The sequence below is a fragment of the Anopheles bellator genome, chromosome X (genome assembly GCF_943735745.2).
Source record: "Anopheles bellator chromosome X, idAnoBellAS_SP24_06.2, whole genome shotgun sequence".
NCBI classification, from domain to species: Eukaryota; Metazoa; Arthropoda; class Insecta; order Diptera; family Culicidae; genus Anopheles; species Anopheles bellator.
In genome coordinates, this window is record NC_071287.1 from 10,220,926 (window position 1) to 10,244,951 (window position 24,026).

At 48.1% G+C, this 24,026-nt stretch overlaps 4 protein-coding genes across 4 annotated transcripts; 2 read left to right on the forward strand and 2 right to left on the reverse strand.

Annotated features, from left to right (window-relative positions):
• Window positions 1-30: 30 nt before the first annotated feature.
• LOC131213725 (pyrokinin-1 receptor-like) lies at window positions 31-2,530 on the reverse strand. Its single transcript, XM_058207839.1, has 4 exons — window positions 2,056-2,530; window positions 1,855-1,993; window positions 84-195; window positions 31-42 (listed from the first exon to the last, which is right to left on the reverse strand). The coding sequence occupies exons 1-4, from the start codon at window positions 2,528-2,530 to the stop codon at window positions 31-33; spliced, it is 738 nt and encodes a 245-aa protein (XP_058063822.1).
• A 5,070-nt stretch (window positions 2,531-7,600) lies between these two features.
• On the forward strand, window positions 7,601-12,324 carry LOC131213726 (sodium channel protein Nach-like). The gene is made up of 7 exons (XM_058207840.1): window positions 7,601-7,635; window positions 7,813-7,926; window positions 7,994-8,074; window positions 8,551-9,119; window positions 11,547-11,808; window positions 11,877-11,983; window positions 12,068-12,324. Exons 1-7 carry the CDS (start codon window positions 7,601-7,603, stop codon window positions 12,322-12,324), a joined length of 1,425 nt encoding a protein of 474 aa, XP_058063823.1.
• A 4,684-nt stretch (window positions 12,325-17,008) lies between these two features.
• LOC131213727 (kinesin-like protein KIF19) lies at window positions 17,009-21,264 on the forward strand. The gene is made up of 8 exons (XM_058207842.1): window positions 17,009-17,197; window positions 17,438-17,587; window positions 17,671-17,985; window positions 19,127-20,147; window positions 20,239-20,387; window positions 20,483-20,696; window positions 20,782-20,938; window positions 21,066-21,264. Exons 1-8 carry the CDS (start codon window positions 17,009-17,011, stop codon window positions 21,262-21,264), a joined length of 2,394 nt encoding a protein of 797 aa, XP_058063825.1.
• Window positions 21,265-21,392: 128 nt separating this feature from the next.
• On the reverse strand, window positions 21,393-23,765 carry LOC131213923 (abl interactor 1). Its single transcript, XM_058208154.1, has 3 exons — window positions 23,412-23,765; window positions 22,335-23,146; window positions 21,393-22,047 (listed from the first exon to the last, which is right to left on the reverse strand). Exons 1-3 carry the CDS (start codon window positions 23,525-23,527, stop codon window positions 21,635-21,637), a joined length of 1,341 nt encoding a protein of 446 aa, XP_058064137.1. The 5' UTR covers window positions 23,528-23,765; the 3' UTR covers window positions 21,393-21,634.
• Between the last annotated feature and the right edge of the window lie 261 nt (window positions 23,766-24,026).

Below are 24,026 nucleotides of genomic sequence, written 5' to 3' on the forward strand. Positions count from 1 at the left end.
GAGACTGTACACAGAGACCTGCAGCGGTCGTCAATGACTGGTCTTGAAGTAGAGAACGCGAAAAGGATTCCTTTGATACAAACCTGTGGTATCGCGAGGCCCATAGCGATCAGCCAGATGCCCAGCACAAAGCGGACGGCGCGCGACAACCTCGACATCGTGTGCGATAGGAAGGGCTTGCAGATGGCAACGTACCTGTTGAAGGTGGAGAATCGTACAATTTTTGGTATGGTTACCAAGCGATTATAGCGATTTCCTGCTTTAAGGCTATCAATTGATCATTTGTTGTCGGTAGTCGGTGTTAATGATTTCACGCGGTTTTAGTAGCTTATGGTACGTCAAACCTTTCTGGTCCCACCAGAACAACACAGCATTGTATTTTAGTCCAATCGATCTGGTTTTACAATCGGATCTCAAAATGAACCCACTATCCTTCCCTAATCACGATCTGACGGAGAAATGGCTTCCTGTTGTTCCTAACGAACAGAATTTTACATGTGGTTTTTCGGTTTTCCTGCTGTCTTTCGCTCAGTTCACGTAGCACCCATTTCCCAGAATGTTATAACAATATTCAAAATTTATTGTTTTACCAGTTTGCAAGTAATCTGCTAACAAAATTTCATTCGCATCCCACAAAACTGATGCTGACACCTTTTTGGGCGATTTCTGGACAAGAACTCGTTACGAAGCTCAAGAACCAGGTTCACACCACTACTTAGCCTCTTCTTTTGACTCAGGATCATGGTGATAGAGTCAAGTCGCATCCACAGTGATGATTCGATGCACAAAACCCACTTTATCCCATCGAAAACGGTTTAAATGTTGTCAAGAAACATGCATTCGAATGCGTTTTCAGCGAATGCGGCACCGATTGTGCAAACAGTTTTCTGAAACCCAATACTTCAGTCAAAATATTGTTTATACTGCTCAATGAGATGCCTAGGCTTTGTACTGAATCTTTTTTAGCTCTTTTATCACTTTTAGTGATAAGACGATTTTCCAATACGATATCCTGTATTGTTTCTACGATTGCAGGTGTTGTGTCTATTTTTTTACGTTTTTATCATGGATCGTCTTGAAGACTAGTACGACCACGTTTACACTCAGAATCCCCTCTTATAAATACCTAATTAAAGGCGAAGAGTCCTTATACACTTTCAACATTCGTTCATAATTTTCCTTTGCGTTTAAACATTTTAAAAATAAAAATTAAATCACTACACTATACATGATGTTTTCCGTTATAAAAAATACTGTGACGCGTCGATACGAAATGGCCTAAAAAAAATAAGCAACCGACTGAAACGAAGCTTCACATACTTTTAAATGAAGAGTGTACCAACATAACAAAAAAAATTAGACTCGTAGCAACGCCCTATGGTATCGAACGTCAAAACTTAATAAACACCCTAGTAGTTAGGCGTCCTCGAACTTTTTTGGAGTTTAGCTCTTTGCTTGTTAAGTCAAAATCGTCATGTTTAAAATTTTCCAACCGCTTCCACTGCGATCTTCCAAGAGCATGACCACCGTAAGCTTCAGCAAGCATTTGTTGCGATTCTGTAGCAGTTTTCTCCAGCAGCTAGCAGAAACCCAATAATGCCCGCATTGCGCAAAATAGGCACAAAAGACAACAGCTACAAACGCCCTTAAACTAAGGGCGTTTGTAAACTAAATTTGCCGACTAGAACTAGAATGTTTTGTTTTACGTTGAATTCCTTAGCCAGATGTCAAAACAAGACGGCGTGTTGCCAAAAAAAAGTCATAATGAGGAGGACCAAATTGACAGCTCAGTAGCCATCCGATTTTCGACTTCTGGACCAGGACCTACATTCTATACCCGCCGTAAGCCCTTACCTTTCCACCGTGAACGCCGTGATCGTGAGTACGGTCGCATTGGCCGACGTCTCGGCCGCGAAGCTTGCCATGATGCAGACGCCGTTGCCGAAGGGGTACGGAAACCGGTACCAGATGAAGTACAGTTCCTGCGGCACTCCTGTCGTGGGGAGGCGCAATATGCGTGAAAAAGGGACACCCACACACCGGTTCCGGACTTACCGGTAAGCAACAGCAGCAGGTCGGAGATGGCCAGACTGAAGAGATAGTAGTTGGTGGCGGTGTGCATGGACTTGTTGCGCGAGATCACGACACAGGTGATGACGTTTCCGAGCACCCCGACCACAAAGATGGTCGTATAGATCACACTGAACGGGACCACGATCCAAAGCGTGTCGCGCACTTCGTACGAAGCGTACCCGCTGTCCGGAACGCTCCTGTTGGCGCACCCGACACTGCCCAACTCGATACTTCCCCAGCTGGAGTTTCGCTGGAGCGCTCGGCGCTCGGCGACTCCGGCCGTAACTTCCATACAGAGCTGGCTCAGGTTCAGGGCAGCCCGCGTGGACGCAGCGCTCGGTAGCAGCGAGCTAGCAGGACTTCGGTTCAGCACGTTCAAGGTCCCACTCAGGTCACCCACCAACCGGGAACCGGCAATGGCACCGGCACTACGGACCAAATATGGGCGCGATCGCATTGTGTCAATGTCAATGTTCTGCCAGTATAGACGAAACGAGTATCACGGAACGAATGGTATCAACTCTTTGGTCACAAGCACAGATACCTCTTCTTTTCGATCAGCGTGGGCAATGAAATAGATCAGCACTTTTGAAACCCTCCATAGTCCGGAGAGATCATCGACAGACAGGTTGGTATCTGCGACCCGGGCAAAACGTGGATTGTTGGGCTGACCATGGGCAGACCGTTGAATGGTGACTTCGAGACTGTACGAGGCACACAACATCGACAACACATTGACAAACAATCCGAACAAATTGCTTACCACCGCTGGGGCAACGAGCACTAAATCCCGCGTTTTAACACCACCGTTTGAGTCCAGAACCGGGCAGCACTTGCTCCGAATCCACCGTCTTGAAGTGCCGAGCAGCCATCGAGCGGATTCGTCCCGGTGAGTGGCAACCGATGAATGATAACGGCACGAAGCGTCAACGATCTGGTCAACTCCGCCGAGCAGTGCCGAGAAACACCGGACGGCGCATGACCCCGACCGAGACAACCGACGGCTTCAACTGCTTCGACTATTTCGGCCCCGCCGGGCATCCATCCTGGACCAGAAGCCACAACCTGCGGGAACCATAGCATGGCCGGCCGGTATTTTTGTAGCCAATATCCATAAATGTAGACCGGGAATGTCAATTTTGTTTGACAACAAAGTTTCAATCTACTATTTTTATGAACACTTAAGCGGGTTGTCTACTATTTTTGCACGACGTTACAACTATTCTAGGAGTTTACGAAAGAAATCCGTTTACAAGAATAGTTGAAGCTTAACCCACCACTCTTCAGTATGTTGTTCAACGAATTCTGTATCGTATTCGTGTGAGTTCTGGCAACTATTCAATAAAAAAAAATGTTGGGCAAATAATTTATGAGAAATTTACCGCAAATTTATTTTTGGTGATCGGTGAATCAAATGGCTGAATCTTGCTTACTTTAGGTAACAGCAACTTTAAACGAAAATGATAATCCAGGCTCCTCTGATCTGCCTTTTTCGAGGCGTTGTTTTGTGGAAAAATTGTTGCAAATATAAAAAAAGAGCAACGAAGGCATTTTTTCGATTCAGTTCGAATGCTCAATCGATTGAAGAAGACTTAAGGCCCCCACACACAGGGAACTTTATTTACGTTTCGACGCGACGCTTTTTCGGACCTTTCACACCGGTTACGAACGGCGGCGACAGGCAACGGAGAAGTCTTTCGCCCTGTCGTTCGGGCGAAAACAATTAGACATCTTGGGTAGTTAAAAACTAATCGAAGATTACTCAATTGACGTTTTTTTTGTATCACAAGCATGCAAAATAATTTTCACTTAATTATTAATTGTAATACAAACACAAATTCATCATGAAACTATTTTAATTCTCGCACCAAAAATTCAATGTGTCTTGAACATTCAAACTTCGCCCCACTCACCCAAAAACCAAGTATACGAACCTTGGCCTAAGTTTTTAAGCGACACAAAAGGAGCGTTGTCTTTTCATACAGATTCGTCGTCGCCGTACGAAGTTTTCGTCGACGCCGGTGTGAAGGGTCCCATAGAATCCCATACGAGACAGCGCGTCGTTCGCTACGCTACGTTCATTTCATTTTGGTGTGCAAAGGCCTTTAAAACAGAAGTAGCCAGGAATCTGGTGTCTTCCATATGGCGGTTGCATGAAGTACAGAGTGCGTATTCACGACAGGGGATATTTAAAAGTTGGATAACTCCGCCACCTGTCAGTCGATTGTAACACATTAGCCAGATTTTAAAACGTCAGTCTATGCCGTTTTGGTCATGGATCAACCCCAAAAAGCGGTGGCTGAAATTGTAGAGCTCTACTTTGAAAATAATCGTTCAACTGTAAAAACTCTATAAACTGTGCGTGCTTATTGTTGTCGAATTTCTTCTGACCCTTTTCTGTGGGGCTATTTGAAGAGTAAGGTTTATGCCAGCAAACCAGCAAGATCATTGAAGAACTGAAAACTAACATCACAGTGGAAATTGCTGCTATTACGCCCGAAATTTCGTTAAACACAATAAAAATGCCCAAAACGGGCCGCTTTTTGTGTGGCTAATGGACGCTGTCATTTGAACGCTATTGTATTCTGAGTGAATTATCAATTAACGGCATTCTATATACGCTAAATAAAGCTTTTTCATTTGCCAAAACCAACTGAAAAACGGCGAAATTATCCAACGTTTAAATATCCGCTGCCGTGAATACGCACCCTGTATAGTAATTTTTTGAAATTTTATAAGAACAGACTGGACCTTGTTAATGAAGTGAAGTAGTTAAACGTTTCTAACTTTTCATGATACATCAAGCATCCGATTAGTAGCCTGTTACTTTACGAAAGCTATTTTTTTACATTTTATGTTGGTCACTTGGTACCGTAAAGGTTGTACAGAACCGTTGTGTAGAGGAATAGTAGATAATAAAATATATACTGTACATATGAATTTATTACGATAAAAACAAACATTTCAATAATTTATATGCCTATGTAATTTAAACTTTCATCACATTGGGACACACAACACCAGCACAGAAAAACAATATAGAACAGCCGAAAGACATCAAAGAAAGTTACTTTTTCGCGTTGTGGTAAACCCCAGCGGTCCACAGTGGCGGCGACCCCATTGATGGAGGCGCCTAGTTGGTCAGTGGAGGCGCCTGGTGGATGGTATCGACCAATGCTCAACCACTCGCAGTGTGTAATGTGGGATATGATTGCAGTGTTCCGCGCATCTCTGTGGTACATTGGTTTGTGATGTAAACACATCCTAGCACAGCATAATAAACAGAGACCGCTCGGAACCAATAACCACACACGGGCCGGCTAACCGCCGAATGAACCGTGTTACGATCCGTGCAAATGCACGCGCAATTAAGCCCCAATATACCATCTCCGTTGTGTGTGCCTGACCACGCACGTTCCGTGCTTCGAGAGCCCATGTCTGATTCGGGCTATAATTCCACTCTGGTCTGACAACCAATTCCAAAGTCTGGCCCAAAAGCACGCCAGTAAATAGGTTACAACGCGCACGCATTATACGGGCCGCATACGTGCTGGTGATTTGCTTGTTGATTTTAATACCTCACCGTCATAAGGTGCAAATGTGTGAGCTTTCCATTCATACGGAGTGGCTGAAAGGTGATAAAGAGAGAGAGAGAGAATTGTGAAGCTCCACGCCACAATTTGATGGTCTCGTTCTCCGGTGGACTCTGCGTCTAGTCTCAAAAGTAATTACACCGTCTATTAGCGTCGGACAGCGCTTGGTTTGATCGCTGAAAATAGTGTTCGCCATCTTCGGCCATCGAATAACCCACAGGGGTGTTTTCAGAAATAGAAAACAACCTCCCCGACTCCGACTCCAGTGGCATCCCACACTTGTGAGGCTATCTAATTGCCTGTGAGACTATGAAGCAATCGTTGGCCGCTGACGTATCGGAATTATTGCACCGCTCCCGTGTTGCATAGGGCGCACGGTGAGTTGTTTGTATACATTCCCTACTTTAATCCCTACCTGTTTATCCGCTCACGCTTACCGACCGTTAAGTGTAACCGGTGTAGACCGGCCCAAAAGTTGAGAATCGGGCTGTTAAAAAGATGGCTCTACCTGTCGATTTGGACTTTTTAGTTTTGCGTTTTTTTGGTAAATGATTTCAGGTCGAACAAAAAATTAATTAGTTAGCATCCGATCATTGAAAGTGTTAGACCATGTCAACTTTTGTGCCTGAAAATGACGTTTTGCGGGGATTATTATTTTTCTTCTATCTGTTCAAGAAAATTGCTACAGAATCGCAACAAATGATTGCCGGAGCTAGTTTTTGGAATATGGCAGTGCTTTTCTTCTTATTTAGCGTTACAACCGCTGTGCGATCTAAGCCTGCACCAGAGACAATGTTAATCTCTGATGCTTTCTGCAACATTTCATTTTTACGGGCGGGATTGTCAGCGACGAGCATTGCCGACTGCTCTATCAGCGGGGTTATGGCAGAGCTTTGAGCGGTTTAAAAATGAAAAAATGCAATTTTGGCCCAACAAGGAAAGAGCGTCGAAGGATTACAAAAAAGGGTGGACTGATGGCACCAGAAAGGTGTGATGTATCACAAGCTCTTCAAATCTGATGAAAACGTTCATGAAGATCACTACTGACAACAAATGATCAATTTGAACCTTGCATTGATCGAAAAACGGCTAGAGTGCGGTTTTTCTGGTGCGCCATGGAGGCGCCAGGTGGGGCTCATTGACCACTGAACCTGGCGCCTCCATGACCCACACAGCAAAACTGGTTCAGCATACAATCATATCACTTGACTGGGAGCTGCTATCCCCGCCCACTGTATTCACCAAACTTGGCTCTTTCCGAATATCATTCTTTCTCATCGATGGGACACGCATTAGCTGAGCAGCATTTCGTTTCCTACGAGGATGTTGAAGTTGGAGGACTAATTGGTTTGCTGCAAAAGACGAACATTTCTTTTGTCTGGGATTCTATGATTTAACAGAGAGATAGGAGAAATGTATAGCTAGCGTTGGGACATACTTTAAAAGAAATAGAATTTTTCATTTCAATGTTATAAACATTTTTTTAAACAGTCCGAATCACAACGTTTAGACCGGTGTTAGATTGTCACTATGATATGTGTTTTAAAATCAATATGTTGATTCCAGCTCGGATTGATCCCTGATCATTAAGCTGTTGTTGCTATAAAAACTTATTTCGGTTGCCTGACCAACCCGGTCTAATGTGTTACTCAGCGATCCACGATAAGACTTGCACATAAGCTCACAGGGAACCCTAATTGTCCCCCAATGGGTCTACCAAATCGACATTCCAAGGTAGGTCCAAATCGGTCCAATTTCAACGGTGTCACAACCATCACGGGCCATTGTTTCACGGTTTCGGTTATCGATGGCTTTTAATCGACCCCATCAGGGTCCGGGACTGGAACTTGTTCCGCGGATGCGTGCTCACCGGTTAGTGCTACTAGCGTCCTACTATCCTTCTAGTGTCTCCAAAGAGTGTCCGACCGATCACGATGGCAACCGACGCTTGCGAACGGTGGTTCCGAAGGTAAGCCCTAGGCGCCCCACGGATCGCACGCAGCATCGACCAGATGCGGGATTCAACCGTTTGGAACTTCAGCACGAACTCGAAGAGATTACGGGCTACCTAATGCAGTGTCCGTTGTGCTGGAGCTACTCACTTAATCCCACTCAATTCTTCGCCGGCTTCAACCGGACTCCACAGGGTACACTGGGTGATGGTGGTGCCCGGTTTGATCTACATGATGTACGGCTCGGTGTGGAATCTGCTCAACAACTACCTTTACAACCCGCTCACCTTCTACGTTGACACCGCCCAGTGAGTACGCCCAGCACGCCCCGGGGGGCCGCCCATCATGACAGTAACTCGAACTCGTAACACACAGCCTGCAGTGGAACACAACCTTCCCGGCGGTCACCCTGTGCCAGGTGGTCAACACCGAAACCATCGCCGAGCTAAGTGAAAGGTAGGTATAACTCTGCGTCTACACTATGAGAAATCTGTGCTAGATTTGGTCTGTGCTGGCTTCCACACTAGCAGATTCTGGGCGAAAAATCAGTGAGCTCCAGTGAGTGAAATGACAGTTCGTTTGTTTTTGCTTTGATTTTTCAGTTTCCTTCCGTTCGCCGTCTTTGTCATAATCTGGTCCGATATCAAAAACCTGTCGCTTTTTTTGGACAGACAAAACATTTGGCCGAAATTTGGCCTCAACTGTCAAATTGAAAAAATATTCCCTAAATATCCCGAAACGCGTGGAATATTCCGTAAACAGAAGGAGCTCAACAGCAACTCAAAGTAGCTCACAGCACTGCAAATCTTAAGTGACAGATTTTGGGCCTACCATACATTTTTGCCCAGATTCTCATAGTGTGGACGCCGGGTAATAGGTGGTTGGGTGCAGGAGATCGTACCCAGAGAGTAACACTCTGTTTCGATGCCAAGTTACTTCGGCGAGCTGCGCGACCCGCTCGTCGACAGTCTCGTGACGGATATCGCGTTCTACGGGGGCGCCTGCTACGCCTGTGATCAGTGCCTCGCCGAGTCAGGCAGTCTCGACTGCGGTGCCCTGCGCAACTTCTCCGACATCCTGCACCGCTACCGGGCACCTTGCGAGGCCCTGCTCAGCGACTGCCACTGGCAGTCGCAGCCGCTCGACTGTTGCCTACTGTTCCGGCCGCTGGACACCGAGTTCGGGCGGTGCTACGGGGCAAATGCGGCCAACGCCGCCCCGGTTCCACCCGGTACTCCCGTGCCGCCGAAACTGGTCAGCAACCGGGTGACCGGGCCGGGCGGGCTCCACTTTCGGGTGCTGGAAGACGTGCAGCTGTATCTGCACGACGAGTACAGTGTGCCGCACACGTACGTGGAGCGCACGCTGCGCGAAACCGTCCTCTGGGGGATGCGCAAGGAGATCGTCGTGCGGACGATCGAGATGCAGAACCGCGAATCGGTGCACGATCTGCCGATCGAGCGGCGCAACTGCCGCTTCCCGTCCGAGATTGCCGATCACGGTACGTCCGTTGGCTGTCATTAGATCCTACGGGGTGGTGGCCCATCAAGTGTTTGGATTTTGAACTACCGATTACTTGACTTTTCAAACGTCTGGAAACGACTTCATTTTGGAAATCTAGAAATCTCTACACCTGGAGAAACTATTTTTCTATTCTATTCTATTCAAAGTACTAGGTCTATGCGTTGAGAAGTGAACTGTTAAAAAGATGGCTGTACCTGCCCATTTCGACTTCCTAGTTTTGCTGTTCATTCACCATTACCTTGTTTTGACACCAGGAAAATGATTTCAGGTCGCAAAAAAAATTATTTCGATTTGCAACCAATCTTTTGAAGGGTTGGACCATGTCAACTTTTATGCCTAAAAAGACGTTTGGCGGGGATTATCATTTTTCTGTTACCTCTTGAAGAAAACTGCTTCGGAAACACACCAAATGCTTTTCGGGACTTGTTTTTAGAAGATCGCAGTGCTTTCAGAGGTTTAAAAAAATTAAAAATGGCGATTTTGGCTTAACAAAGAAAGAGCATCGGAGGACTCAAAAAAACAGACTTTCTGGTGGGTCAGGAAGGTGTGATGCTTCACAAGCTCCTAGAACCCGATGAAAATGTTAATTCAGATTGCTACTGACAACAAATGATCAACTGGAACCATGCATTGATCGAAAAACGTCCAAAAAGCCGTTTCTCTTATCAAAAATGGAGGCGCCTGGTGGCCCGTGGGCTGAGGATTCCCTGACCCCAAAAAGCAATACTGTTTCAGGATACTATCAAATCACTTCGATAGAAGTTGCGATCCCTCCCCGCGTTATTCACCAGACGTATTTCTTTCGCAACATCATTCTTTTTCATCGATGGGACACGCATTGGCTGAACAGCACTTCGTTTTGTTACGAGTTGTCGTAATTGGATGACTAATTAGTTTAGTTAAAAAGTTGAAGAATTCTTTCGTCTGGGAATCCATGACTTAGCAGAGAGATAGGAGAAATGTACAATTAGCGATGGCACATACTTTGAATAAAATTTAAATTTGCATTACAATTTTAAAAACATGTTTTTGTGCTATAAACAGTGAACTTATCAACGCATAGATCTAGTATCTGCCATCGCTAGATATACATTTCTCCTATCACTCTGCTACATCGTGGATTCCCAAACGAAAGAATTCTTCGTCTTTTGCAGCAAACCAATCCAGTCATCTAATTTCGACATCCTCGTAGAAAACGAAGTGCTGCTCAGCTAATGCGTGTCCCATCGATGAAAAAGAATGGTATTCGGAAAGAGCCAAGTCTGGTGAATACAGCGGGCGGAGATAGCAGCTCCCAGTCAAGTGATATGATTGTATGCTGAGCCAGTTTTGCTGTGTGGGTCATGGAGGCGCCAGGTTCAGTGGTCAATGAGCCCCACCTGGCGCCTCCATGGCGCACCAGAAAAACCGCACTCTAGCCGTTTTTCGATCAATGCAAGGTTCAAATTGATCATTTGTTGTCAGTAGTGATCTGAATGAACAGTTTCACTAGGTTTTAAGATCTTGTGATGCATCATACCTTTCTAGTGCCATCAGAAAGTCCTTTTTTGGAGCCCTCCAACGCTCTGTGCTTGTTCAGTCGCCATTTTTAATTTATTCAAACCACTCAAAGCACTGCTACCTTTGTAAAACAAGCTCCGGCAATCATTGCAATGCAACTCTGTAGCAGTTTCCTTCAACAAGTAGCAGAAAAATAATAATCCCCGCAAAACATCATTTTCAGGTACAAAAGATATGGTCTAACCCTTTCAAAGATCGATGGCAAACTGATTAAATTCACTTTTCGACCTGAATTCATTTACCTGTTGTCGAAACAAGGTAATGTTACGAAAAAAGTAAAACTAGATAGTCCAAATTGACAGCTACTTTTTTAAACTGGCCATCTTTATGAAATTCTGATTCTCATGTTTTAGAGCTGAAATACAGGTAAAAAAGTTTGCCATTTACGAAATGGGACGCTACGCAGAAAGCTGAGATATATTAAAACCTTATTTTTAAAGTACACTCAAATACCCATGGACCCCACGGACTTCTTGCAAGAGAAGCCAATATAATTTGTTTCTTTCGAAAATGATCCGAAGGAACCACCGAAACCGTCGAAGTCGTTAACGCTACCGAAAAATGTGGTGGCTGATGTTGGTAGGCTTCGGCGAATTGTCGAAGCTGAATCCTTGGACGACATTTGGACGGCGCTACGGGCGTGCGATACAGCAAAACACCTCAATCTATATTTTACCCATCGCTATCCCCAAACACTAGCTGGACCACCACAACAATGGACTATGGACGGTTGATTCGACCAGCACCAGTGTCCCAGACATTCAACTACCATTCTACATCCATCCCATTCTCTCGCTTTCTCCGTCTCTCTTTCTCTTTTGCTCTCTTTCCAAACTACTGCCAGATGGCCAGCTGTACTCGTTTTACAGCTTTTCGTCCTGCGCGGTCGAGTGCTTCGCACGGACACAGCGCGACTACTGCAACTGCACGCACCACTTGATGCCGCGACCGCTGCACCACGAAACGCCCCCGTCAAGCATCTGCTCCTTCGAGGGGCTCGCCTGCCTGACCGAACACTCGGTCGAGATCGCCCACGCGCGCAAGCAGTGCCCCTGTCTGTCGTCCTGCGTCGAGCCGGAGTACTTCGTGGTGCACAAGACGGAAAAGTAGGACCGAAAAGTAGGGCCGGAGGGCCCGGAAACCCCGATTAATGGCCGATTCTTCGCCTTTGCAGCGATTTCGCCGCCGACACCGAGGATGGGCTGGTGACGGTGCGCCTGCTGTCGCTACCGTACGAGCGCTTCGTGCGCAACATCGCCAAGACGGATATGGATCTGTTCAGTAAGTAGCTCCGTTTGATCTCACACGCAGAATAGTGTACAGTGCAGGGTGAGCAATCCTCCCTTCTTGCGCTCGCACTTGCAGTCGCCCTCGGCGGACTGATTGGCCTGTTTTTCGGGGCCTCCCTGCTGACGGCTATCGATTTTCTGCTCAACCTCTGCTACCTTACGGCGTTCCGGGCGCGGTGCAACCGCAGAAGCGTCACCATGCCGACCCGGCGAACATTCCGACGCAAGCGGCTGTCTGGCGCGGGCGCAAGTGGCACGTGGCGCCCGATCCAGGTGACGATTGGCCCGGAAACGGGAAGCACTGGAGCGGCAACCGGACAGCCCGGAACATAGTGCAGCAGCAGCAGCAGCAAGCGGCAACTACAAAACAGCCATCAGCGTGTTGGTGTGGCGCTAACCAATCTGGTTCGGAAGACGACGGGGTCGACCATCATCCTGAAGGTTGAAGTCGGGGCGAACTTCGCGAGCTCGTTGTCGAATCGCAGCAATAAAGAAGAATTGCAACACGAAGCTTGCGGATGCATTAAATCGGGGGGTCGTAATGCGATCGGCCGAGGACGAGCACGTTTTTTATTATATCCTTACCGTAAAGCAGGCAAACTGGAACCACCCCTGCGGCGGACAGAACGGGGCACGGCTTACGGGACGAGCCACCCACATCGAGTTAACGAGGTGGCGTTCCATCGGTTCAGTGCCAACTACATTAACTTTTTCAACTGCGCGCCTTGCACACCACTTATTTCAGAGCGAGCATCTGAGCTGTTTCCGTCGCGGAGCTGAAAGTTGAAAAAAGGGTTTGTAGCGGAAGCGGCGTTTTTGGTCTACATTTTGGACGAAATGTTGGGACTACCGGAAAGTTTGCGCTTCTCTGTATCTCTTGGTAAAGTCTCTCTGGTATAGGGTAACTGTATGGCTTTTCAGGAATTTCGTACGGCTCGAGTTGAAGACTCACCCACTTTGGATATAAGTTTTTATTATTACCCAGCTTTCTGCAAGCGTACTGGGGGATTCAATAAGTTCTTTGCTTCGATACCATAGGGCGCTGCTACGAACCCTTTTTTTGGTACACTCTTCATATGAACGTATGTGATGTTTCATTTCGATCGATCACTTAACTTTTGTTTCATAAGTCCTTTAGTGTCACAGTATTTTTTACAATGAAAATATATGAAGTATCGTGCAGTGATTGAATTTTTGTTTTTGGAAGGTTCAAAAGCAAAGCAAATTTATGAACGAATGTTGAAAGTGTATAAGGACTCTTTAACTTTAATTAGAGGCGTAAAAGCGGGGTTACTGAGTTTAAACGTCGTTGTACTAGCCTTCAAGACGATCCAAATCAAAATCGTCAAAACAACAGACACAACACCTGAAAGCGTGGAAAACATATAGGATGTCGTATTGGAAAATCGTCCAATCACTGAAAGAGATTTAGTACAAGGCCTAGGCATCTCATTGAGCAGTATAACAAATATTTTGATTGAAGTATTAAGTTTCAGAAAGCTCTGTAAAAATTGGGTACAGCATTCGCTAAAATTGGAACAATGCACCCTGCCACAAGAGCACATTTTGAAAATGGCAAAAATCCATGAACTAAAGTTCAAATTGTTGGAGTATCCACCGTATTTGTCAGATTTGACCCCTAGCGACTTCCATCTGTTTTCAGACCCAAAAAAATCATGCGTGAAAAGCGCTTTTCATCAAATGATGACGTCATAGCAGCTGCGAAGGCGTATTTTGTAGACCTTCCAGAACCTCAGGGATGGAATTCCTAAAGTGGAGTATCCGTAGGATCAAGTACATTGATGTTCTGGGAGACTATACTGTACAACAAAGTGAATTTGAAACCATAAAAATGTGTTTTTCTTATCAAGGCAAAAAACTCATTGAACAGATTAGTTATTGCGTTCCAATCAGTGCTAGATGTTTACAATTTCGAGAATGAAGTTAGACGTTTAGAAAGTCAAATAATCGGAAGTGTAAAATACCAACACTTTATATATCACCCTGTATAGTATCTTCGACGCCGGCGTCTCCTATGATATGAACTTGCTAATGAAACAAGTTGAAATAATCGCGAGCAATTCGCGACATTCAAACGTGCGAGCTATCTGTTCTGTTTATTGCTTTACAAACTGCATCTTCATCAAGCACAGTGTATTTTGCTAAATATTAACAACATGAACCAAAACATTCCGATAGACCTAATTCAGCGGCGAATGAAACTATTTTGAGGGGTGCCCGCAATAGATCACTGGCGCGATGTAATCGGTTCGAAGTTACTGCCAGCGAAAGGGCCATCGACTTTCTTCTCATCAGCGCTTATCGGTTCGGGTTCATCGTCGGGTGGTGCCACCGGGGTCCGAACTATATCAAAAGGATACTGTTCCCACCGCCACCCTTCATCTGAAGCCGTTTCCTCAACGCAGGCTCTACGCCGGTGAAAACTGCTCGTTAAAACTTTCATTCGGCGCGCGCTTCGGAATCATTCGGAGCGTGCCAGCCTTCAAGAATGTTTTTGTTGTTGTTAACTCACTCCACTCGCTAGCCGTGACCCGAGCCACCCAGACATCGCAGGCGCCCTCCGAGGCTACACCGTACGAGGTTAGCAGTGTGTTAACGCCCCCGCGCTGTTGGCGGTTTCCCGACCAAACCCTTGTCACAATACCTCAACAATGGGCGCTTTGTTTGTTGAAAGCTAATGCGTTGTTCCTACCTTCCAGTTGGCCACCTTCCTGGCGATGCGATTATCATGGCCATCGGTCAGTCCATCGGTCAATTATTCTTTTGCTTCGGTGATCCCGGCGCGGCCGGCGGACAGCTGGTCGTCGTCGGCTGGTCATTACCAGTTTGGTCGCCCCTCATGACCGTCTACGGTTCCGCATCCTAGACATCCTAGCAGATAATCAATACCAAGGGCTCCAGCTCGATCGTTAACGGCGCAGCGTGGCCTTGACCGGGCAACTTTTTGAACCTCATGCCGTTCCCCGAGGCTAGGTATTGTGTGTGTTTGGCTCGTACTTCTTGTGCCACGTACTTGGGCCAAGTTTCCAAGACACTGAGCGGCTGGACATCGGGCCCTATTGACTTGGTGTGGTTAGTCCAGCAAACCTCCGTTAAGCAGCAAACTATTGATTTCTGCTCAACTGATACGATCACAGTTGTCAAGTCCATGTAGACGTAGATCTTTTGAGGGGTACTATTATGAACCGCCACTACCTGAGTTGGGGTTGTACCGAGATGAATAGGTTTCTGCAGACTAGTTTCTGAACTGTTGGCTAAGACATCTCTGTCTTATGGACCGATAGCCCTCTACGCCCACTAATGGACTGGTATCTGTATGCTGGCGTAGTCTGTGATATCGTCCCATGACTTTGGTAGCCATTGCCATTTGTAGCCAAGTCGATACGCGCCGTCCTGATTCTTAGCTCAACATTTTTGCGTATGTCGTTTCTAACCTCAAATGCTCTCATTACGCTCCTGTTCTGTTCATTCTCTCTATATCTGTCTCTGCTTTCTCTTTCTTTTTCTTTCTTTCTCTCTCCTGGCATTCGCTTCGCGTGTTGAGAAAGCACTTCACAGGTGCTTCTACACTTCAGGCTCTTTCTGCGACCGTTTAGTTCCGTTGTACTGGCGTGCGATGGTGTTAACTTGTAACCTGGCCAACTAACACCACGCCGGCACGCCAGCACGGTCATGTGGTTGAACTTTCGAGCGGGTTCGGTGGTAATCAAGGTCCCCCTGCTACTCCAGCACTTTCTGAGACCCGTCAGTCATTCGTGCTATCTTGAAAGCCGCCGTTGCCGCGGCACGCAAGCCGAACCACGCGAGGTCCATGAATAGTAACGCAGCATGGTGTGTATGTGGACGCTAGTGGCCCTAAACATGGCAACCCGGCTATCCCGACCTCGTTCTCCTCGTCCTTGGTGGTTCGCCTTGGAGGAGAAAGAGAGAAAGAGCGAGTGGGCAGTGGGTTGTTTTTACGGTGGGCAGCCCAGAAGCAGGAGCAAACCGATGGCAAGCATAAAAGCTCGGTGTAATGTACACTTCAGTCGTCGCTGGCCCACTGTACGGGTCACAAGCCAGTGCTCGTGCTCAGTGCCGGAGTGATTACTCCATGCGCGAAGTAAGTCCCCAGGTCCGCCTCCGGGAGTTCGTCCTTCGCCCCACCAAGACACTCCAGCAATCAGTCTCACTTCTTCCGGCGCCGGATCCGGAAGGGGGTTTAGTTGAGTGAGAAACGTGAGAACACAGTCGCCGGTCACTCTCGAGAGTCGCTAGAATCGCTGCATCAATCAAATCCAGCCAATTTGACCTTTCCGGTGCACGTCGTCAGAGAAAGTAAGTACGCCCTGTGTTACCCGCTTCCTGGTCGATAAAGTGTTCGGTGGTTGCTCGAGCTACCTTCCGCTTCGCTACGTGCCCCATGCTCGTGCACTTATCATCCGGTTCCGTGACCGGTTCTCGATTCATCGATCGTCGGCGTCTTCCTCGTGCTCCTCATGCGATCGACCGAACTCGTGACCGAAAGTCCGAACTTCGCCACCCACGCACGCAGGACATAAAATTAAGATGCCCGTGAGTGAAGAGGGCAGTGGGCAGTGTGTGTGTGTGTATCGACCAGGCTGAGAAGGAGGACACGAAAGTAGGTAGGACGTCCTTCTTGGTGACCGCGATTTCTATCCTGCGCCACTTCACTGGGTTAACGGCCCGGATAAAATTAGAGTGTTCGACGACGTACCTCGGCAAGTACTAGAACACTAGAATAGAGGGCGCGGCCAATACAAATACTTAAAGCCCGGCTCAAATACTTGGTCTGGGAGGACTGGTCACAGTGACGACGTTCCTTAACGTGCCGATCGAGAGTTTCGTTCACGAGGTTCCATCAGATGGTGATCACTTTTTGTTTGTACCTTATTTTATTTCTTTTCCAAGCAACGTCATCTAAGGAGCAGATTGTAGGTATTTTGAAATTGCGTAGGAACGCCGAACCCCGCGAAGGGTTCGTGCTCTCTAAGAAATGATAGACGCGGCTACGAAAGCGCCCGAAGGTGAAATGGTTGGTCAGGAGAAGCCAACGGCAGTCAACGCAACGCAAGTCGGCCACCTCAATTCAGCGGCCCGCAACGGCGCTGCTCCTTCATCTTCCGGCAGCGATGGGCACATCACACTACCCGGCAGCTCCCGGGGCACCGAAGAACGGCTAATGGTAAGTAGTAATGGAAGAAGTGACCTAAATCCTAGCCAGAACATTCTCTTGGAATCTTGGAAAGGTGAACAGCACTATGGAAAAACAACTAGAAGCGCACACCAAAAAAAAAAACGAGCAATGCTCAGTTTATGCTAACATTATGCTACCCAACACTATCCGGGCGCGAAACGAATCGAATTTCCCCATTTTACTGTGCTGACCGTGTTTTCGACTATAACCCACAAACCCCGAATATAGGTCACCGTTCGTATACGCCCGTTTAGCGACTCGAGCGATTCGAGCTGCGTCCAGGTCCTGTCTGGCCGGTCGTTGCTCTTCGACGACGGTAGCCGCAACAAACTACGCAAGTACCACTACGACAACGTGTTTGGAAGTGCAGCCACCCAGGTAGGCCACCCTTCCGGACTGTGTCACGATTCACACAATCCACAAAGGTATTTATGCTAGCTTTTGGCCGTTTCCCACCAAAGGAACAAGTGTACGCGACAACGGTTGCACCGCTCGTGCAGGACGTCCTGAACGGGTACAACGCGGCCGTGTTCGCGTACGGAGCCACCGGTTCGGGCAAAACCCACACCATGCTGGGCCCCAATGTGCGACCGTCACGGACGGAGCCTGGAACCGAGTCGAGCAAGGCTCACTCGTCCACGCTCCAATCACCAGGCCAGGATGATGCACCAGGATCAGCCGTCGTGCAGCCCACGAGCGATGGGCTCATGATAAAAGCTGTGGCAGACATCTTCGACTACATCGAACAACACGCCAACGGAACGGACGCTTTTAAGGTAACTGCGAGGTCGATAGGCACGGTTGGTGAACGATATTATGGCGCCTACTAGGCCAGACTCCTGGGCGACATTAACATTTCTAATAGTGTCCCAGCGAGACCACCGGCCGTTCTTTGCTGTGGGCTACGCCTAGGTATCATCTCGTTCAATGCTGTGGCAAACAGGCTCTGGCAAGTCTAGCATAGCTTGCCATAACTCCTTGATGGTGCCCAATAGTTTACAGATCAATTACAGAATTTTTCACAATTTGAATCCATGGCCGGCATCACACCTTCTCCAGAAAAAGGTCTGACATTATGGGACACGAGCTTTTTCTTTCGATGTTTCCAATGCCTTTAAGCTACCTTACAAAATACTTTCCGAAAAAATCGTGCACAAGCTTTCCAAAAACTTTAGAACGATACATCGGACTATATTCCGCACAGAAATTGCAAACGATTAGAGTTTGTTGCTGCTTAGTATGACCTCGACAGCCAACCGACGGAGGACACGCTCTTCTAGCAGGATCTCGTCTGCTCGCCGAAGGACAGCTTCGTTGACCGAGACGTTGTTCTTCGCAACATATCGACAAAAGTCAACAACTCTGTAAAACTCCACAAGCCCTTGGGGGCAAAATTACATGGCCCAACAAGACATTCGTTTAATAAGCGAACGGCGACTGCAAGCGGCTCGAAATGGGCGAACAGTACAGTGAATTGACTAGGAAAACAAGTTTATGCCGTACGGCCGGGGTCGCCCGGGACGGAACAGAACTTGGGCACAACAACAAATGGTGTGATGAATGCATTTCTCTATTTAACTTTTCCTCCAACGCAAACACGCTTCGTCCGCTCTCGTGCGTACGTGGGCTCGCCGTGCCGCGCGAAGTAGCACGTTGACACACATCACGGCATCACGCAAACATTAGGAAGCCCCGCGTTCTATTCCGGCACGTTAATGGCGCAGTCCTTGGGCTCTTAATAATTGACCGCTTATCTACCAATTTGTCTGACCATTTGTTTGCCCGGTGACGGTCCCGGTCAGAGAGTGACTATCAAATGCTGAGTAGTGTTTCAACATCCCAGGCTAAGTCCCTTAACACATAAGTTTTTTTCAATTATTGTTTTCTTCGCGTCGCGTATCATTATCGCCGAAAAAGATTTCCGTGTCGTACCTGGAAATTTACAACGAACTGATCCGTGATCTGCTGAACCCCGGTGGTCCACTCGAGCTGCGGGAAGACAATCGTGGCAACCAGTCGGTGGCGGGCTTGCTGGAAATAACGACCACTAACCGGGGCGAGGTGATCCAATTCCTGCGCAAGGGCAACCGAGCCCGAACGGTCGAGCCAACGGCCGCCAACCAGACGTCGTCCCGAAGCCACGCGCTGCTGAGCATCACGGTGCAAAACCGGACCGCGAGCGGTACGCGCCAAGGCCGCCTGTTCATGACGGATCTGGCCGGGTCGGAGCGTGCCCGAAAGACGAAAAACCGCGGCAAAAGACTGCAGGAGGGTGCCCACATCAACCGCAGCCTGCTGGCCCTCGGTAACTGCATCAATGCGCTGGCCGGCGGTGCGCGGTATGTGAATTTCCGTGACTCGAAGTTGACACGCCTGCTGAAGGAAGCGCTCAGTGGTCGCTGCAAAACGGTAATGATCGCCCACGTCGCACCGGAAGCGAAGCACCGGGACGAAACCAAGAACACGCTGGTGTACGCGGACCGAGCGAACCACATCACGACGCGCATGCAAAGCCCAACGATCCTGGAGGCGGAAGCGGCGGCCGCGGCGGCCCGTGAAGCGTTGCCGATGGTGCACTACCAGAACCTGGTGACCGAGCTGCGCGAGGAGGTGGGCAGGCTAAAGTCCAAGTTGCTGACCGACCGCCCGAGGAGCGGGGTCGCCTTTCAGCGACAACAGGAGCAGCAGCAGCAGCAGCAGCAGACAGGGGACGGTGCCCCTCCAACCGAGGACCAAGAGGAAAAGGCCGAACTGAAGTACCTGCGTGAGCAGATCGTGCAGACATTCAAACAACAAATGAAGCTACGCCGTCGTCTCCTGGAGGCCGACAGTCATCTCCTCGGTCTTGAGCTTGACGCCGAGCGCCAGCACATGGTCATCTCGCACTGGCAAAGTTGGCAGGGCAAACTGTACGATCGCATGGACGAGGACGGGGAAGGTGCGAAGTGGTGCTGAATTTCTCCGATGACCGATTAAATCCGATCACCGATGGACTTTTTGTGTGTGTTTTTTTTTTTCGGGCGTTCCAGATTCAGACTCCGAAGGTAGTTCCGCGCTCCGATCGGCTTGGAGCGAGCTAGCCTCCATCGAGAAGGAAGTGAAGCGATACCGTCTGATCCGTACCACCACGGAGCACGAGCTGGAAGAGTGCCGCAAGAAGGGCGTCGCACTTGAAGATGTACGGATTGTCCCAGATATACGTCCCTTTGCCAGCTGGTTAATGTTGCTAATCTATGTTTACCATCAATCAATGTAATCCTACTCTTGACGCAGGAGCTTCCAGAGCTTATTAGCAGCGACAAGGAGCGAGAGTTGTTGTCGCTGCTGTGCCGGGTGCATGAGCTGGAAGCAGACAAGGTATCGCTGCAAGCAGAACGCATGGCACGGCAGGCCGAGCTCCGCCGGCGTGATCTGCAACTACTTCGGGCCGAGCGCCAGCGGCGACTGTGCGAAGACATCATCAACACACAACGACGCATCATCGAAGGTTGAACTGAAGGGAATTCCCTGTTGAATGCAAACAAACTTCTATTATTGATATTCATTTGTGTCTCTTTGTGACCTATCGACAGAGGGAAAGGTAGAGCTACCCGAGGATCTGCGGGAGATGTATGCCCTCTACCAGCAGGAAATCCACGCCAGCACGTACACCAAAACCGCCACCGGCGCAGCGAATCGTGAGTTACATTACGACGCAAAGTTACCACCGATCTTCGGACAGGAAAGAGGGTACGTTATGATGATCAGTTCTACATACTCACGTTAACTAGCCAGAATAGACTATTTCCGCTCCTTTCTCTCTCTTTCTCTCTCTTTCTCTGTATAACGTTGCCTTTTGTTGTTTGTCGTATCATAGGTTATATTCCGCTGGCAGCTCAAGCTCTGGCTCGGAATGGTCGCCATCGTCACCATTGCCTCAGGTTGACTCTGAGGGCAACGGGGAAGTCAACCCCGATCGAGCAATGGGACCACCAGTCGGGCCGAGGCTACCATCCATCAATCGGCTCCGAAGCAACTACGGTAGCGCTCAGAGTAGTGGTTCCAGTGACGATTAGAACGAAGTGAAGTATATGGAACGGCCTTACAGTATTCCGTTTTACGTAAAGTATTCCGTCCGTAAATCGAAACATATGAAACATGTCATAGGTGAAATAAACTTTGTTTCATTACATTGTAGGTGAAATAGACTACATTTCATTACACTATTTTTTGCTGTTATTTACAATTTATAGCTATATCGCATTGCTATCTTAATCGAATAGTATTAGTAGTGCAAGATGGAATAAAATACAACTGTTGGTATGCAAAATCGTTATAAATATACGTATGAGGAAAACCGGAAAAAACAGGATTCCGCAGATTTACTACGGACACTCTGGTTGGAGTTCCACTCTGATACGATGAGAAATTCGTACAAATATCGACCTAGACACACGGTTCGACGTAGTTACCAGGGAACAGCCCAGTAACGCCATCCATCACTCCTTCCCACCACCCATCGTCGTTTTTCTTCAGCACATAAAGCACCGAACTCTCCTGGAAGCTGAGCTCATCGTCCTTGTCGGCGTAGTAGTCGTAGATAGCAACCACCTTCTCGATATAGTTCTTCGGTACCCAGCCGGGTAAGTTCTGGTCGTCCGGAACTATCTGTGCGACCAGGCTGCTCTGCGTATTGCGTGGACGTCCGAAGTCCGCATGATCCGATTCTTCAGGTGGAGGAGGCGGTGGTAGCGGGGGTGATTGCGAGCCAGGACGCGGCATGTTCCGACTGAGTGTGTGCATCCCGATGTGGCTGTGATCTTGCAGCTCATGCGTAACAGTAAGAGGCGACGGTGGCGCTATTACGATAGGAAAGAAACTTCAACATGAAATCATCAACGTTTCAACAGTTGAGAACCAGATAAAAAGTTCATAATTTGGTTTTCAACTAATGACGATCAATCGTCCATGAGACAAAAAAAGGACGAATATAGCGCTATGTTAATTTGGCAACCCGTGATAAAACGAGCGGCAACCCGACATAAACAATAGCGACAAATGTGACTGAGCATTTACGCTACACCCTTTGATTAACAGCAAAAATCGATGGGTTTTTGGGAAAATAGCGCTAGTCGCCAATACTTACGTGGCATACTGTTGCGTTCCTCGAATGTTGATTGGTGCTGTGTGATAGGTCCAGATTGCATCGGGTGCACCATGCCAATCTGTGGCGGATGATGCATCACCACCTGGCTCGGAGGCATCGGCAATGGCAACGCGCTATAGCCTGGGCCACGCTCGGTACCAGCCGGACCACCGCCGCCCGACGTACGTCGTGGATGACCGACCGGATAGTTGGGTGCGTAGTGCGACGGCACCTGCGGCGGGACAACCACTGGTGGGGTGCGATATTCGCGAGATGCCTTCCCCAGTGTACCAGTGTTGCTGACTGGCTTGCTAAGGGTTCCAGTGTGGCCTGTATTACGCGTCATTTGAGGCGGTGTTGGTGGCTTAGTTGTAGGTGGCGGACCGACCGAAACGTTAGCCGTGAGAGCAGCCTGAATCGAGCCCTGGCTGGAGACACGATGCTTTTTCTGGTTGTTGTTGGTCAACGCAATACCGTGACCAACGTCATCCAGCAATGTATAATCGATCGGCTTGCGCACATACTTGATAGGCTTCTCCGGGTTAAGTGGTGCAACGATTTTGTATTGTCTCGAGCTGACCTTGTTCGCAGTCAGCACGCCGATCTCACGACGCGCCACCTTCTCCTTGTGGATCATCACCGTCTGCGAGATGTGATTCATTTGCGACTCCATCTCGGCCATCTGCGTCGCCTGCAGATCCATCAGCTGTAGAAAATTGTACGCGAGCGTGTTGATTTGGTAGGCAACGCTGGCCAGCGACTGCGTTGTATAGTTTTTTGTCTCCTCCAGCGAAGCCTTTTTGTTGTCGGACCTACAAAACAGTGTAATACAATCGAAAAACCTGTAGTTTCCATTTTCGGTTATTTTTTAAATACATCTCAGCTTCGTTTTTTATTGTTATTATTTGCTCCCGATACGGGCGAGCCTCCTGGTGAAGAAAAGAAACCATAAACACCGAAGCAAACTAAATGATTCACCATATGAAAGCATTTCTGCAACTTTCTTCATTAGTTCGATAGCTAATCATACCCCCTGGGTCAAATATGTCGAAGCAAACAAACATCTACTCTTCTTACCGATAATATGTGTCCTCACAATACTCGGCCACCCGCTCGAGGTTGGAGAAGCTTTCCTGGAGGTTTTTGCGCCCCTCGGGAATTTCTGTGCGTATCAGCGTTATGAGATCGTCCATCGTTGTTTTTGGAAGTTTAGCACTTGATAGAAGCAAACACACTGTCCGTCATGCAGTTTCGCGGAGGTGGCTCTATCGTGAGGCCCAGACCTCGGCGTTTCCTTAACTGATCTCTAGGCAAGCAAAAGTTACGGGCACAATTCAATTCCCTTCGTGCCCTTATCGATAATTCACCATACGAAAATTGATGCCACACCCTACACAACTCTTATTGGGCTCAATCAAAACGCTATGAATGAAAATCCTGCCAGCGCTATCTACGGCCAACTAGCTGCAAGCACCAACACACTCTCAAGTGGTGACGTTAGCAAACGCCATGGCGGCTCTCAACAACCCTGTGAACAGCGAAATCACCACTTACTCCATAAAGTGAAATCACCACACAATTAATTAAAGTCAGTTGCTAGCTCCGCAACATCTTACCTACATAATGTCCAGGTGTGTTACTGGGGGGCTACACGAAGCGTGAAAACTAGCGTAAAATTAATTTGTAACGTCA

Bases quoted from the DNA above. Each gene is read 5' to 3' on its own strand.
- LOC131213923 (XM_058208154.1), bottom strand. From the start codon at position 23,527: ATGGACGATCTCATAACGCTGATACGCACAGAAATTCCCGAGGGGCGC. The intron at 23,147-23,411 runs GTAAGAAGAGTA...ACTGTTTTGTAG, and splicing joins TGTGAGGACACATATTATCG to GTCCGACAACAAAAAGGCTT. The intron at 22,048-22,334 runs GTAAGTATTGGC...CTATCGTAATAG, and splicing joins GGAACGCAACAGTATGCCAC to CGCCACCGTCGCCTCTTACT.
- LOC131213727 (XM_058207842.1), top strand. From the start codon at position 17,009: ATGATAGACGCGGCTACGAAAGCGCCCGAAGGTGAAATGGTTGGTCAG. The intron at 17,198-17,437 runs GTAAGTAGTAAT...CCCCGAATATAG, and splicing joins GCACCGAAGAACGGCTAATG to GTCACCGTTCGTATACGCCC. The intron at 17,588-17,670 runs GTAGGCCACCCT...TTCCCACCAAAG, and splicing joins TTGGAAGTGCAGCCACCCAG to GAACAAGTGTACGCGACAAC.
- LOC131213726 (XM_058207840.1), top strand. From the start codon at position 7,601: ATGGCAACCGACGCTTGCGAACGGTGGTTCCGAAG. The intron at 7,927-7,993 runs GTGAGTACGCCC...CGTAACACACAG, and splicing joins TTCTACGTTGACACCGCCCA to CCTGCAGTGGAACACAACCT. The intron at 11,984-12,067 runs GTAAGTAGCTCC...TCGCACTTGCAG, and splicing joins GACGGATATGGATCTGTTCA to TCGCCCTCGGCGGACTGATT.
- LOC131213725 (XM_058207839.1), bottom strand. From the start codon at position 2,530: ATGCGATCGCGCCCATATTTGGTCCGTAGTGCCGGTGCCATTGCCGGT. The intron at 1,994-2,055 runs GTAAGTCCGGAA...TCCCCACGACAG, and splicing joins CCTGCTGCTGTTGCTTACCG to GAGTGCCGCAGGAACTGTAC. The intron at 196-1,854 runs GTAAGGGCTTAC...CACCTTCAACAG, and splicing joins ACGGCGTTCACGGTGGAAAG to GTACGTTGCCATCTGCAAGC.